We start from the raw sequence: 12542 nt of genomic DNA on the forward strand, positions 1-12542 counted from the left end.
ATCGGCAATGGGGAATTAATATATATATAGCAGGATCCTTAGGATCCTATGGGAATCTTAATGACTATATTTCCACACGGCCCCTATCACACCCACACACGGACGGATATGTTCCTTAGAGAAGTTATTCACAATGGAGTATGGCATTGGCCATTGCATCTCACACCCACACATTCTGGCGAATAACATTATGTTTGACATCATCCAAAATTTGCCTCCACTACAAGATACACAAGATTCGATCACTCTGAGTGGAGGCCCCTACACCAACAGGAGGGTGTATCACATATTTCGTTCTTCAGGTCCAAAGGTAGGTTGGTATTCACTCCTTATGGGCCCATTCAAAATTCTCAGAAATTCGTTTATCTTATGGCTAGCTCTACATGAACGACTCTCCACCATGGATCGTCCGTGGTTACAGCATATTAATAGGGATTATGTTCTTTGCTCGAGGGATACACTGGAGACTCACCAACATTTGCTATTTTCGTGCCCTTACTCGAAGCAATGTACTCGAATCTTACGCAGAGAGGTCCGATTTTCATGGACAAACAGAGGATGGATGATTGATGTGATGATTGCTGCACGAAAGTGGCGGGGAAATCATGTGGTTAACGCCGCATATCGCAACCTTTTAGCATCGCTAGTATATCACATTTGGCAGGAGCACAATAGGAGGAAATTTCAGCAATTGTATCGAGACCCGTTGGCAGTGGCTAAGATTATTTTAGACGAAGTTAGATTACGTATACTTAGTGTAGAGTTGCCGAATAACATTAGTACGATAGCCTTGTATAGATTATGGCAAATTCCATGGCACACAACATTAGCCATATGACTGTATATTACGATTTTTTCTTAATGCAATTTACATTTACCAAAAAAAAAATTGCATTCAAGGTAAAAAAAATAATTAAAAAAAAGGATAAAAATGCATACATTTGTGATATAAAAAAATGGTAAATTACAATTGTCTTTTTTGAGATTTGATATAATTATAAGTACTCTTTCGTTCTTTCAAAATTAAAAATATTTCTCTCAAATGGGAAAATAATTATATAGGTTAGACGGTGAAGTGAACATAACTATTTTACCCTTCTTCAATTTTTTTAAAAAATAAAAAATTATTTGAAAAATATAAAAAAGTTTGAGGGTGAGTAAAATAATAATCTAGAGGGATATTAGTTCATAACAGTATTTTAAAAAATTATAAAATATATATAAAATTATGATTTGTAATTGAAAGGATATTTGGGTTAGTTCATCACAAAAATTGGATGGAAAACCTAATCGAATGAACTCATTGTTAGATGGACGTTAAAATCAAGGGGGTATTTATAATTTTTCAAATCTCAGAAGAGGTGATTGTAATTTACCCTACAAAGAAAGAGCAAAAGAAAGGGCAAAATGCACCTTGCATCCCTGTATTATCCGAAATAGCAATTTATCCGTTTATGAAAAAATAAATTCTCAATTTACCTCCTTATGTTCTTAAAATAGAAGCAGAATACCAGCATCATGCGAGAGGTGCAACACATACGCCCTATGTATGATTTTGAATAAATTTTACCTATAAAATGGCATTTATACCTCTAAATTTGAACTGTCAGATTATATATTAACGATGGAGCTTTGTTAAAGAAATAAATGATTTAGATTTTTTCTTATTTAGATCAGTGGTTAATATGTGTATATAAAGTCAATAGCTCATATCTATTTAAATTAAATCTATGGTTCAGATTTTTGCAAGTTATAACGTAAATTATAAATTATATATACGTGCGTACATATATATACAATATATACATATAATATAAATAAAAATTTAAAAATATAAAAAATAAATTATTAATTAGACATACACATACATATATATACATATAATATTAATAAAAAGAAAATAGAAAGTCGGGGAGGCGGGGGCTCGCTAGCAACAGCAATGAGGGCGGGTGACAGCGACGAGGTGGCGGGGTGGGAAGGAAGGGGCATTAGTCTTGGGGGAGGAGGGACGGCGGCTATATAGCCATGTATATATTATATATAATATATACTATATAAAAAATATATTTAACATTTTTGTATATAAATTATATATCAATTAAATCTGAATCGTTAATTTTTTTAAAATAAAATGTTAACCGTTAATTTAAATAAAATTTTATATGAATCATAGGTTATTATAGATATAATATAAACCATTAATTTGTGTAAAATAAGATCCAACGATTGTAAAAAAAATACAAATAAAAAATTTAAAAAAATGGGGGCATGTACGCAATACTCGGGTTAGGAGGGTGTTTTGTTTATATTTTTAAAAAGTAGGGGGCGTAAATTGGTTGTTTTTTAATACAAGGGGGGTAAATTGCTATTTTCATATAACACAGGGGGCAAGATGCATTTTGCCCAGCGAAAAAAATCTTGTGAAAATTAATATTAGCAAAATACCCCTGTATTTTAAAAAATAAAGTAAAAGATTTCCATCTAAACATTGATCAGGAGCAATATGCTTCATTTCTCGAAACACAGAAGAATAATTTGTTAATTTTTTTAACAGATATATTTTTTGTTTCTCATTTCTCATATCACAATAAGATAAATTGCATTTAACTGAAACAACAATTAAAAAAAATAAAAATAAAGAAAAGGGCCCAAATTGGGTAATTAAAGAGTATCAAACTAAACCAACTGGGGTGGTGAAGAAGTTTGTGTATCTTCGACAGAGATCTCAGTAACATCGTCGACGGTGTGGGTTATGGCGGGCCGTTCAACGACACCGTTGCACAGCATTTCCTTCTCCAGGTGCTGGCAATAGCTCTCGAAGACTCGGGAGCTGACAGAGACTCCGAAATCCAACAGGAAAAGCAACTCTAGTTCGAGCCTGTTCAGTTCTACATTGCTCACTCCTCCAACCCGGGCATAAAATGCGTTGTTGTAATGCCTGAATATTTTTTTCCAGAAAAAAATTAATAATAATAATAATTATTACATCAGACTTTAGGGGAGGACAACATAAGTAATTATTTAAAAAAATGTATTATTTCCAACATTATAAATTACTATCATATCAATATTATCTATTACGGTAAAAAAAGAAAAAAGCAATACGAAAACTTAAGTTTTGACCATCGATAATCAATATTCGCTATGATTTTTAACTAGAGCGAAAATATCTGCCATGGTTCTTCATCAGTAACTAATGCTTTGGTCTTGCCTGACTGAAACAACGGCTAATAGACTGCAAAATCACGTATTCTGCACATGGCCGTTGTTTTTTTGACAAAAAATAGCTCTTAGGACTAAACATGTTGAAAAAAATCTGATATGGGGACAAAAAATGTAGACCCTCCTATTATATGGGATAAAAATATAATAATTTTGCTTCAGTATTTTTCATCCCACAGGATATCGGATTCTACACTTTTGTACCAATATTTTGAATTTTTTTTTATATTCAGTCCCAAAAGCCACTTCTCGTCAAAAAATAACGCTGCGTGATTTTGTGGTCTGTTTTTAGACTAAACTTGGGTTGAGGCCTTCTGGGAGTAAACATGTCAAAAAAAAATATAATTTTAGGACTATATTAAAATTTGTATAAAATGATTGATCAAAAATATAGATTCTCCTATCCTCCGGGTCAAAAATGTAATTTTGCCTTTTAATTATCAAATAATTTATATTACTATAACCTCTTAGTTCCACAATATTGTTTTGATCCTGTTAGTGCATACATATTCACATAGACCTTAACATTTTTCTCATAGATATATGAATAGACATATTTATGATATAACATACAAATTAAGATAAAGAAATGAAACTTGATAATAATAATAAAAAAAAAGCATAAGTACTCTTTTCTCCTCTTATAGTTTGTTGTAATTGTAAATACTAATAGATTTTTTATAATTTCAAGAATTATATCTAGTCCTCTTAGATTTGCTTTCATCTAATAAATATACCTTTTTATTAATTAAATTTTACTGAATTTATCGATATTAATTAAAAAAATTGAATAAAGTAGATACTTATTACTGATTTTTTACAAGCCAAATAAATTTTTCTAACCAAATTAACTTTATACCAGAGGAAATATACCCTTTTTTTTAAAGACGATGAAAATTTCCCTCGTGACATGCATTAACGTGCAAAAATATATGAAGATAATTTGGTCATAAAGAGATCTTATTTTATCTGTAATACAATTAGTAATAAGTCACAAAGAGTAAATATGATTTTTTATTCGATTTTATTGCTAGTATCAGAAAGTTCAGTCAATTTTAACAAATTTAGGACTTATTTGTTAGTTGGAAGCAAATTTCAAGAGTAATGTAATTTTTCAAACCACAAATTATTTTCGTGTAACTCCTAAGAACATCATGGGAGGGAGTGTAGTGATTCCTAAAAAAATAAATAATATGAAGAGAAAACAAAAGAACTTACACGTCATCAAGAATCTTGGAAGCCACCATAACACTGGTGACGAGTAGCCTATGAACATTGAGCGACACAACAAGGGAGTCCGGATACTTATGCACCAGCCGGTCTATGTACACGAACCCCACCACGAAGCACGACGGGCTGCACTTCGTGTACTTGTATATCCTCTCGACGTACTTCTCCAGACTGATCGCCGGCGGCCGGACGCCGTGGAACGCGCTCAGGTTCTTCCCCCACCCGGCGGACCCACCCTCGCCGCCGCTGCTCAACTGGTCATTCCGGGCCACCAGCTTTTCCAGCACGTGGGATAGAATCGATAGGACTCTAGGCGTTGTCGAGGGGTCATGGTGGATCGGCTCCGGCAGCGGTGCCTGGAGGTGCTGCGGTTCGCCACCGGTTAACATGTACAGTGGCGTTGTGTGGTGGTGGCGGGGGCATTTTCTGTTTTATCGAACAGGTGATGTGTTGTGGGGAAGTCTGAAAGGCGGGTATTTCTTATCTATTTTGGGATAATGATAGATTGACACGTGGCATTGAATCTGCCTTTGAAGTAAACAATTGATTCAAGATAAACACTCTTAATTTTGATTAAAAATTGTAATCTTTCCGATCCATTTTACAGTCTTTGATTATACTGATTGAATTTACTTTATGGGATAATTACAGTTATTTCTCATGTATTATTACTAATTCATTTCGATCTCTAAATATTATGAGGTTTTTTCTTAATTTTTCAACTTTTGAAAATATTAACAGTTTCGATCCTTAGACCTAATCAGTGACCATTTTGTCATTTCATAGTAAAATATAGTCCAACTAATTTTTCCCCTATGCTAATGATCATGGCCAATATATTTTCTAAAATAAAACTAAGCCTCTATAATTCGTACTTTGCTTTGATTATTTTGTTTTTGGGTATTTCATGTTCTCAATTTTTTAGACTTTCTCCAACCACACTACCACAGCAGATGGTTCGTAGGAACTTGGTTCCTTCAACAACAAAATAGCATAACCTATTTTGTTTTCTAACTTAAGGCGTAAAAGATACTCCAGAATAGAGACTTACTAAAATTTTTGGTTGAACAAGTTGAATAAAAGTCTTTACTTGATTGAAAAAATATAGAAAATATTACATAGATATTTGTTTCTTTATTAGAGGAGACAATTGTTTAGCCTCTCATATAAAGGACTATATTTATAGGGGAAACCTCCATAAAATTGAGAATTTAAAACTACAAAGATTTGAAAACTCAAAATATTATGCATTGAAGAGTTGAAAAAAAATTTCAATGATCCCCATTGCTTCATTACATTTTTATTTATAGTCATCCGCTGACTTCAAGCACGGACTTCAAACTTATTTTTTTGATAACGCCATTGCATTCATCATCTCCTTATCTTTCTCAATAACGTTATTGCATTCGTAATCCCCACGTCATTTCTAGTTGTTGGTTTTAATAGCTTGTGGCCATGTGCTTGCTAGCTGGTTTTTTTGTTCTCTGACTGTTGGCTTTTGTCGTTTTTGCCGCCAACTTTGCTTTTGAATGTTTATATTATGAGGTTTTTACCTTGTCTTGTAAAGTTCTTTCTTTTACCATATCCTATTTGGGTTCGGGTTTCTTTTGGGTGATTATAAGATATAATTTAACACTCTACGCAGGTCTATTTTGAGTATTTTCAAAGGACTTTATTGCATAGATCTTTCAATTATCAATCTTTTGAATGTAGGAATTTTTATGACAAACTTTGATGAAAATAGAGGCAAAATGGTATAATTAGACTCAAAAAGTGATCAAGAGAAGAGAGGACAAAAACAGATTTGAACTGTCAATAAGGTATGATCGCACCCTATTGATTGATCGAGTCTGTCTGCACGAAAATAAGCAATTTGAAAAGATTTGTTACCACGATTTATTTTCTTTTTCAAACCGCAAGTTGGAAGGCAAGAGAGGATGTTTTTGGTGCTACAAAAGTGGTGTGAAGGCTGAAGATCATGCATCCAATTTGATATTTTATTACTCTCTTAGTTTAGGTTATCTCTCCTCTTTTCTTTCTTCGTAGTTTATGTTTTCTAGGAATTTTCTACGCACATGATGTGTAACTAATCCCCTTTTCTGATTCAAGAAAAAAATTAAACTCAATTGTTATGTTTTGAGATCTTAATTGTCATGAATGAATGGTATGTATAACAAGAAAATCAATTGTGTTCTTCGCATGATTTATTTGTTGGGACAAGAAAACTAGGTTAGATAATTACAGCTATCTTAGTTGTTTGATCTAGATTCAACTGTTTTCACTGATGTAGATGCTATTATTGAATTGATGTGGAATGCTATCGTGCCCAGTCCTGAAATAATAAATTTTGATTTAGATACTTGAGTCAAGTCAATTACAATAGAAAAACATGAGTTTATTATGGTTATCCTAATAGATTTCCAGATTGAATGCATGGTTGTGAAATTAATCTTATGTGATCAATGATTTGACATGACGATTTAGTGATAACTCCCTTTGGTCGGAATTATTCTCTATTGATTTGCTCCTCATATATAGTTTATCTCTGTTTACTTTCTATTAGTTAGTAGTAATTCTTAATTCAAGCTCCCCCCCACCCATTTGGTTCCATACAAATTACCCTCTCTGATTCGGTCTCTAAACTCTCAAAATTTTCCGTCTCTAACTTTTTTTTGTTCTTTTGGTAGATTTTTAATTCTATACCTAAATGAATATCCTGGTCATTATACTATCAAATACATTCAATAAATACCAATATTTGAATTTTCCAAACCAAGAATAATAAATATTAACAAAAAAGATACTCACAATACAACAAACAATAATATAATTGATGTCATTTCATCATCCAAATACTACTAAATCATATCAATTTCTGCACTCCAAAATCAACAAACATAAGTCAAAGTACACCCAAATCAACATAAACTAAGTCATAAACAACCAACAGAAAAAATAAACTAATGATCTTTCCTGGAATGTTGTTGCTCTTGCTGTCAGACCCACAGCAAACTGATGGTTTGTGTATCCCGCATCTTGAAGTAATTTTCCAACTAATTCTTGTAAGTCTAACTCCTCTTTCGAGCCTTTTCCTCCCTCTTTCGAGCTTCTTCAAGAGCAATTTCAAGCAATTTTCTATTTTTTTCTTCTCGTCTTGAAAATTCTTCTTCCATCTTTGTAGCATTAGACCGTATGTCCTCCACAACTTTTGTTAACTCATTAAGTTTCTCCTCAGATGCTTTAAGAGTAGAACTGACTGAAATTGCACCTGTAGATGAGGAGCTATTTATAAAGACCTCCAATGATATCATACCAAGTTGAGATATCGAATGAACACTGGGAAGAAACATTAGTACAACCCATTTTTGAAGGGTATTCTTCCTGTGCAAGTACATTAGATACAAAGGAGCACTTATGTAATAAAAGTCTAACAAAATTTCTCAACATAAACACTAACCAATATTTAAATATCAATAACAAATTATACTTACACTAATTCTTTTGGATTTATTGTTGATGAACTCCCCAATTCCTTTATTTTTTCTATGGCATCTTTGAAATACGTCAAGATTAGTCACTTATCTACCAAGCTCTTTTTCCTATAGGTTACAAAATAATATTAATTCACATGTCAAAAAATTGCATAAAAGATATCTAAAAATTTTATACTTAAAACTTACCATTTTTTGTCTATCTGCCCCTACAGGAGTAGAACCACCAGTATGTTTTGTTATCCAACCATCTTTTTCAGCTTATATCAAGGATGATAACATATAGGGCATTCTTGAAGGCCCTTGTTCTCTTTGTAATATAATATGCAATTGTTTACACAAGAATCAATTTTTTGGTAACTTAGACCAAGTTTATGGGAAAATTGCATAATACCCCCCTGTGTTATGCTAAAATTGCACAAAACTTACCTATGTTAAATAAATAGCCATAAAAGACCTTGTGAATTTTGAAACCCTGCAAAAAAGACCCCCTCCGTTCAAAACTGACGGAAGGTGTTGTACACGCGGTGGAAATGAGAGTAGGGCTTTTTTTTTATCCTGTTTCAGCTTTTTTGATAGTACAATAGTCCAAAATACCCTTCTCCTTCATTATATATACAACTAAATATCCCCTACAAACATACTACAAACATACTAAATCAATATAACAATCCTACAATTATATCAGATTTTCTTAACTTTTATAAAATGTTATATCATTTATCAAATTAAACTATTATTTAATTTAAATATATTTTAATATTTATTTTAAAATATACTAAATAAATATAAAAATACCTAAAATTTATATCAATTTTTTTAACCTTTATAATATTATACTAAAACTATTAATATATATTTAAATTAAGCATTTACTATTTTTTATTATTTTAAAATTTTATTAAATTAAATACTTTACTAAATTATTATTTAATTTAAATATATTTTAATATTTGTTTATAAAATATACTAAATAAATACAAAAATACTTAAAAATTATATCATTTTTTTACTTATATAAAATATTATATTTCAATTATTAATATATATTTAAATTAAATATTTAATATTTTTTATTATTATTTTTTATTATTTTTAAATTTTGATAAATTAAATAATTTTTATTAATTTTTATTTATTAATTCTTCTCCGTCGTCTTCTCCGACGCCGACGAGTCGCCGGCGGTGATAAAAATGGGCAATCTTGGTCTCATTGGAATCGTCTCGATGAGAGGAGTCGAACGGTGGTAGTCTCAGACCGTGATTCGTCAAGACGGCGGCGAATCGACGCAACAAACATCACGGCAGAAATAAATTTAAAAGTTTTGGATCTCAGCAAAAACTTGATGAAAATGAGAAAGGTTGGTCTCGTTCGAATCTTCACGTCGAGGCGAATCTATTGGTGGTGGTCCCAGGCCAGAATTCATCCGGACGACGACGAATTGAAGCCAAGAAGCTTTGACGGTCGTGCTCAAAGCCCAGTCTTTCCGGTCGATTAAAGTTCAAATTGATGGTATGGATATCTTCGTCTTGAGGAGAGGATTCCAATGATATAAGCCATGGTCGAAAATTCTTTCAGACGAGGATGGAATCATAGAGAGAAGATTCAGAATGAAATAGTATATATAATATATATACGATATATATAATGTATATATAAATAAATATAAATAAAAATATATTTAAATGACTTAAGATCTGGACCGTTTATTTTTTACATTCAAATATCAATGGTTGTTATAAGAAGGGTATAACGGTCAATTTAGCAAAAATTTAACGCTGTTAGGGTTCATCTAACGGAATGGGAGAGTATGCAACAATTTGGAAAACATAGGGGGTTTTTTGCCTATTCTTTTAACACAGGGGGTTTTTAGCTAAATTTTAAAAACACAGGAGGGTTTTATGCAATTTTTCCCAAGTTTATCTAGGTATTTTGTGGTCGTGTAGAAGTCATCTGGGAAGTTTTCATCTTCAGGTATCATGAAATTTTGAATGTTGACACAAATCGATCATAGCAAGCTTTAGGTAAATTGTACTCTGATTTGATACTTAATAGTTGGGCCACAACAGAGAGTTTTGTGTGATTTTTGCAGTCATCCCATAATGGTTCGTCAGCATCTTTTAATAAGTTAAAATAACTTTTATGCTTCTGGATTATGAAGTTGTTTATCACACGTGAAGTTTGAACTGAACTCAAGGCCTATTGCATCCATCACCATTGTTCTATAATGAGACGTTTCTACTTGAGGAGTGGTTGAAGAGCCCCCCACATCATGTCTTAACCATGTGCGTACCAGATGTTATAACCTATAGTAGATCCATTTTTTACTATGTGTAAATGCGCATCACTCTGATTCAAAAATCTCGTGTTGCCGCATTTAGAGCAGTGGCGAGCCCCACTCTCTTCTCCAATTAATCGACTTTGATTTCTTCTAGCAATGAGATCGAAATCATCTTTCTTGCTATGTGGCATGGATCATCTCTAAAGGATTTTTCTTTTGGAGTCTAAGGTGAATTAATAAAAAAAGAAAACAATCGACCTGTTGGAACTAAAGCAAAAGAGGTAACTTTCGATTTTAACTACGCATCTCCTCTCATTTAACTATAGCCTTGTAAGAATGGATCTTTCTTTTCATCCTCATACTACATCGGATGTCTGAGAACACCAAGACTACACCCTTTGGTTGGACTGGAAATTAATTTATTTTATTTGCACGTTTTTAATCTTCTTTGTGCTTCCGCTTGAGCATTCTGCGACTAATCCACTCTCCCTTCATTTCATACACGTCCATGAGTTGAACTCCAAGGTGTTGCGGCATTTGAGTACACCGTTCCTCATGTATATTGCGGTCGATCACCGCACATGACTTATGGAAGTTAACTGCTTTCCTGAGGCTCGATCGCTCATATGCCTCCAAAATTTTCTTGATGATCCTGGCAAAATATGATAGTATCATCAACTGGTGCTCTCCTTGCTATAGATTCCTTCAATATCATCTCGTTGTTCAACCATTTGGATCATGGAGCTCAAAGCCTCTGTAACAAACAAGAACAAACACGGTGAAGAACCCTCTTTGCTACAAAACAACCATACTCCAGACTATTAAGCATTAATGAATATGATACCAAGGTAACAAGAAGCGTGATAAGTCTCACAAACTCACAACTCACACCTATTCGGAAAATCCATTCCTCTGTGTTATATTTTTGTGGCCCAAGTTTGAAAGACCCACTTACCCGGTTCACTCGGACGGCCCACTATCCGACCTACGACCCGTTCGACCCGATCCGAGCTGCTCCACCACTTAATCGGGTAACCTTAGTTTTGTATCCTCATCTTTCTTCTCTCCTTCAACGCCGAACTTCTCGATCTCTCTCTCGCTCTCTTATTTTTTCTATATCATTCCTCCTTCAAGTCTCCAGCTTCCATGGGAGTCTTCCTTAGCCAACAAAATGGCTTAAGGAAGGACTCTATTTGTAGCACCCCCTACTCGCTACATCTATTACTATTTCATCTTTTCTTTAATTAAAACTCATTCTATAAGTAATTCTCTTTCAACCCGTAAAATAAATTCTAATTTATCAATATAATATATATATCACAAAAGGTATTAGATATCACCAAAAGTTTATATTTACCCTCACTAGATGTGCTCATGTACAAAATCTCAAGAAAAATCATACCACAACTTAAAACACAAATCCCGATAAAAGACCAAAATGTTTAACAATCCAACAATCGAAAACTCTGGCTTCAGAAGTCACGGCTGACCCACCTAATAAGAACGACAGCACAGCTCAAAGTCCAATGTAGCTAGTCAGTGTGACCTATTCCCTGAAAAGTACGTGGCAAGGAATGAGTTGCCTACTCAATAAGTATAGCTGATCAATTTATATATATATATACACAGACAAAAATTCACGTACATGCACTCACACCGACAACAGTCATTCGTCATACAGCAACATCAGATATAAGCAGTAATATATACTCACAACTGTAAATCAATCCACAACATAATATTCATTCGTTTTCATTTATTAGTTAAGGGCCCCACTTACTCTAGCTGGAGTACATCAGTCAATGGTTTCCGTCGGCCATCATCATATCATATACAACATTGGATACCCGTTGTGTGATATCCCCACACTCTTTTACTCCAGCTGTGTAGCAATATAGCACAGGACATCACAACAAACATGGTACCCCCACACCACCTCAGTGTGTAGCTAACAGCACAGGATATTCCCTGCTGCCCCGGAATACCCCGGTACCCTACGCGCCATGGTACCTAGCTTAAATCATATATTTTTCATATCTCATTGTCAATCACATTATCATCAATCACATTTTCATAAACCATTGACTGTGCTTCCACTAGGTAAGCATCATCTTTTATTTCAATTCACAATCATCATTCTATTCTTTACAACAATTACTTCCTCAATAATAACTTTCAATTTGATTTCATACGACAATCAATTATACGATCACGTAATCATACCACTCTCACGTCCAACCATTACAAGCACATATGACACATAATAACAATTCCACCAATATTAAGGTAATCTAACAAATAAACCACAACTAATCAAT

The 12542-nt window shown here is 33.2% G+C and overlaps 1 protein-coding gene across 1 annotated transcript; it reads right to left on the reverse strand.

Annotated features, from left to right (window-relative positions):
• Nucleotides 1-2511: 2511 nt before the first annotated feature.
• On the reverse strand, nt 2512-4903 carry LOC105162635 (cyclin-U1-1). Its single transcript, XM_011080715.3, has 2 exons — nt 4441-4903; nt 2512-2938 (listed from the first exon to the last, which is right to left on the reverse strand). The coding sequence occupies exons 1-2, from the start codon at nt 4839-4841 to the stop codon at nt 2677-2679; spliced, it is 663 nt and encodes a 220-aa protein (XP_011079017.1). The 5' UTR covers nt 4842-4903; the 3' UTR covers nt 2512-2676.
• Between the last annotated feature and the right edge of the window lie 7639 nt (nt 4904-12542).

The sequence above is a fragment of the Sesamum indicum genome, linkage group LG13 (genome assembly GCF_026168435.1).
Source record: "Sesamum indicum cultivar Baizhima isolate 11 linkage group LG13, ASM2616843v1, whole genome shotgun sequence".
In the NCBI taxonomy this organism is placed as follows: domain Eukaryota; kingdom Viridiplantae; phylum Streptophyta; class Magnoliopsida; order Lamiales; family Pedaliaceae; genus Sesamum; species Sesamum indicum.